The 1,876-nt window shown below is 33.9% G+C and overlaps 1 protein-coding gene across 1 annotated transcript in view; it reads left to right on the top strand.

The window, feature by feature from the left end:
• The window catches only part of LOC106536986 (lysine-specific demethylase 2A), a gene marked incomplete at its 3' end in the record, with an annotated part of 9,393 nt that overhangs the window by 2,101 nt on the left and 5,416 nt on the right, over positions 1 to 1,876 (top strand). The window contains 1 exon segment of the mRNA XM_014034352.1: positions 1,071 to 1,209. Coding sequence (XP_013889806.1) covers positions 1,071 to 1,209 — 139 coding nt within the window.

Genomic DNA, 1,876 nt, shown 5'->3' with positions numbered 1-1,876 from the left:
GCTAAGTAAAAGTTAAAATTAGCATGACGCTAAGTAAAAGCTAAAATTAGCATGACGCTAAGTAAAAGCTAAAAGTAACATGAAGCTAAGTAAAAGTTAAAATTAGCATGACGCTAAGTAAAAGCTAAAAGTAACATGAAGCTAAGTAAAAACTAAAAGTAGCATGAAGCTAAATAAAAGCAAAAAGTAGCATGACGCTCAGTAAAAGCTACAAGTTTTGAAAGGCTTGCTGAAATTAGTGTCATTTTAGCTGAAAGCCAGAGGTAGCATAAGAAGACAAAGTATTTTAAAACACACTTTGTATGAAATAAWTCATTTCTAAGGAGCTGATGAGATCTTAATGTAGTTCTATGAGACATTTAATTAGAAATAATGCTGAACGATRGTTCTGAACCAGCATCCACATAATAAAACAGCAGCAGGTTGATGGTCKGGGTGCAAAGAGACCAAATGAAAGTCTCTTTTTTATGTAGTTCATGAAATCAAAGCTGCAAATATCTGAAGAAACAACGAGCTCRTATCACAAGAATATACAGTTTTAGATTGCATCAGTATTTCATTCACTGTATTTTGATAATTTTTACTTTGATAATTCCAAAATGGCTGCAAAATGCTGCGTATTTAATCATTCAAACACATCATGCTGCAGTAGTTGTGTTGTCAGATAAAAATCAGACAGGATTTGTTATAATGAAGTTCATCATGTCTATATATCTAATAAATCTCATGATGGAGATGGAAGTGAAACATTGAAACATGTCAGGCATGTCTGAGGTGACATAAAATAACAATGTTTAGTAGCACAGAAACGTTTTGAGATACTGTATGTTTCAGAGACATGATTAAAAGAGTTATATGGAAAAACAGAAGCATTTTAAAACACCTAATGATTGTAGCTTTGACTGAAGTGTTTATTTCTTTTCCAGAACCTTTAATATATGAAGTATTTTAGTGTTTCTATCATTTCAGCTGAGGATTCTTCAGACTTTTAGGTGATTCTGTTAGTTATAGTCTGTTGTGAAAGCACATCTTAATCCTTTCTAATTATTTCCTGTTTATCCTGTCCACAGCGGGCTGGGACAAGGCGGCGCTACCACGATGATGGGATCTCAGATGAGGATATTGATGGAAAGAGRTTGTTTGATTTGGAGGAGAAAGTCAGCAGTCAGAGGTTTGGTTCTGACCTGATTGTTCGCATGGAGGGAAAAGGTAGGCCAACATGCTGGGCTCTGGCTTTATGAGAACCTCAAACTTTAAAGCTAGAAATGCCAAAAAATCATTTTTATTGCTCCAAAACGTGGCTGAAAACTCCACCCAACTGTTTGACATCATGCGTCATGTTGTAATAACAACTGTTTTACATGATGCGTCATGTTGTAATAACAACTGTTTTACATGATGCGTCATGTTGTAATAACAACTGTTTTACATGATGCGTCATGTTGTAATAACAAATGTTTGACATGATGCGTCATGTTGTAATAACTGTTTTACATGATGCGTCATGTTGTAATAACAACTGTTTTACATGATGCATCATGTTGTAATAACAACTGTTTTACATGATGTATCATGTTGTAGTAACAACTGTTTTGCATGATGCGTCATGTTGTAATAACAACTGTTTTACATGATGTGTCATGTTGTAATAATAACTTTTACATGATGCATCATGTTGTAATAACAACTGTTTTACATGATGCATCATGTGGTAATAACTGTTTTACATGATGCATCATGTTGTAATAACAACTGTTTGACATGATGCGTCATGTTGTAACAACTGTTTTACATGATGTGTCATGTTGTAAAAACAACTGTTTTACATGATGCATCATGTTGTAATAACTGTTTGACATGATGCGTCATGTTGTAA

This window comes from Austrofundulus limnaeus, unplaced genomic scaffold (assembly GCF_001266775.1).
Source record: "Austrofundulus limnaeus strain Quisiro unplaced genomic scaffold, Austrofundulus_limnaeus-1.0 Scaffold2068, whole genome shotgun sequence".
NCBI lineage: Eukaryota > Metazoa > Chordata > Actinopteri > Cyprinodontiformes > Rivulidae > Austrofundulus > Austrofundulus limnaeus.
Note: the sequence above shows the minus strand (reverse complement) of the source record. Positions and strands in the feature narration are given on the sequence as shown.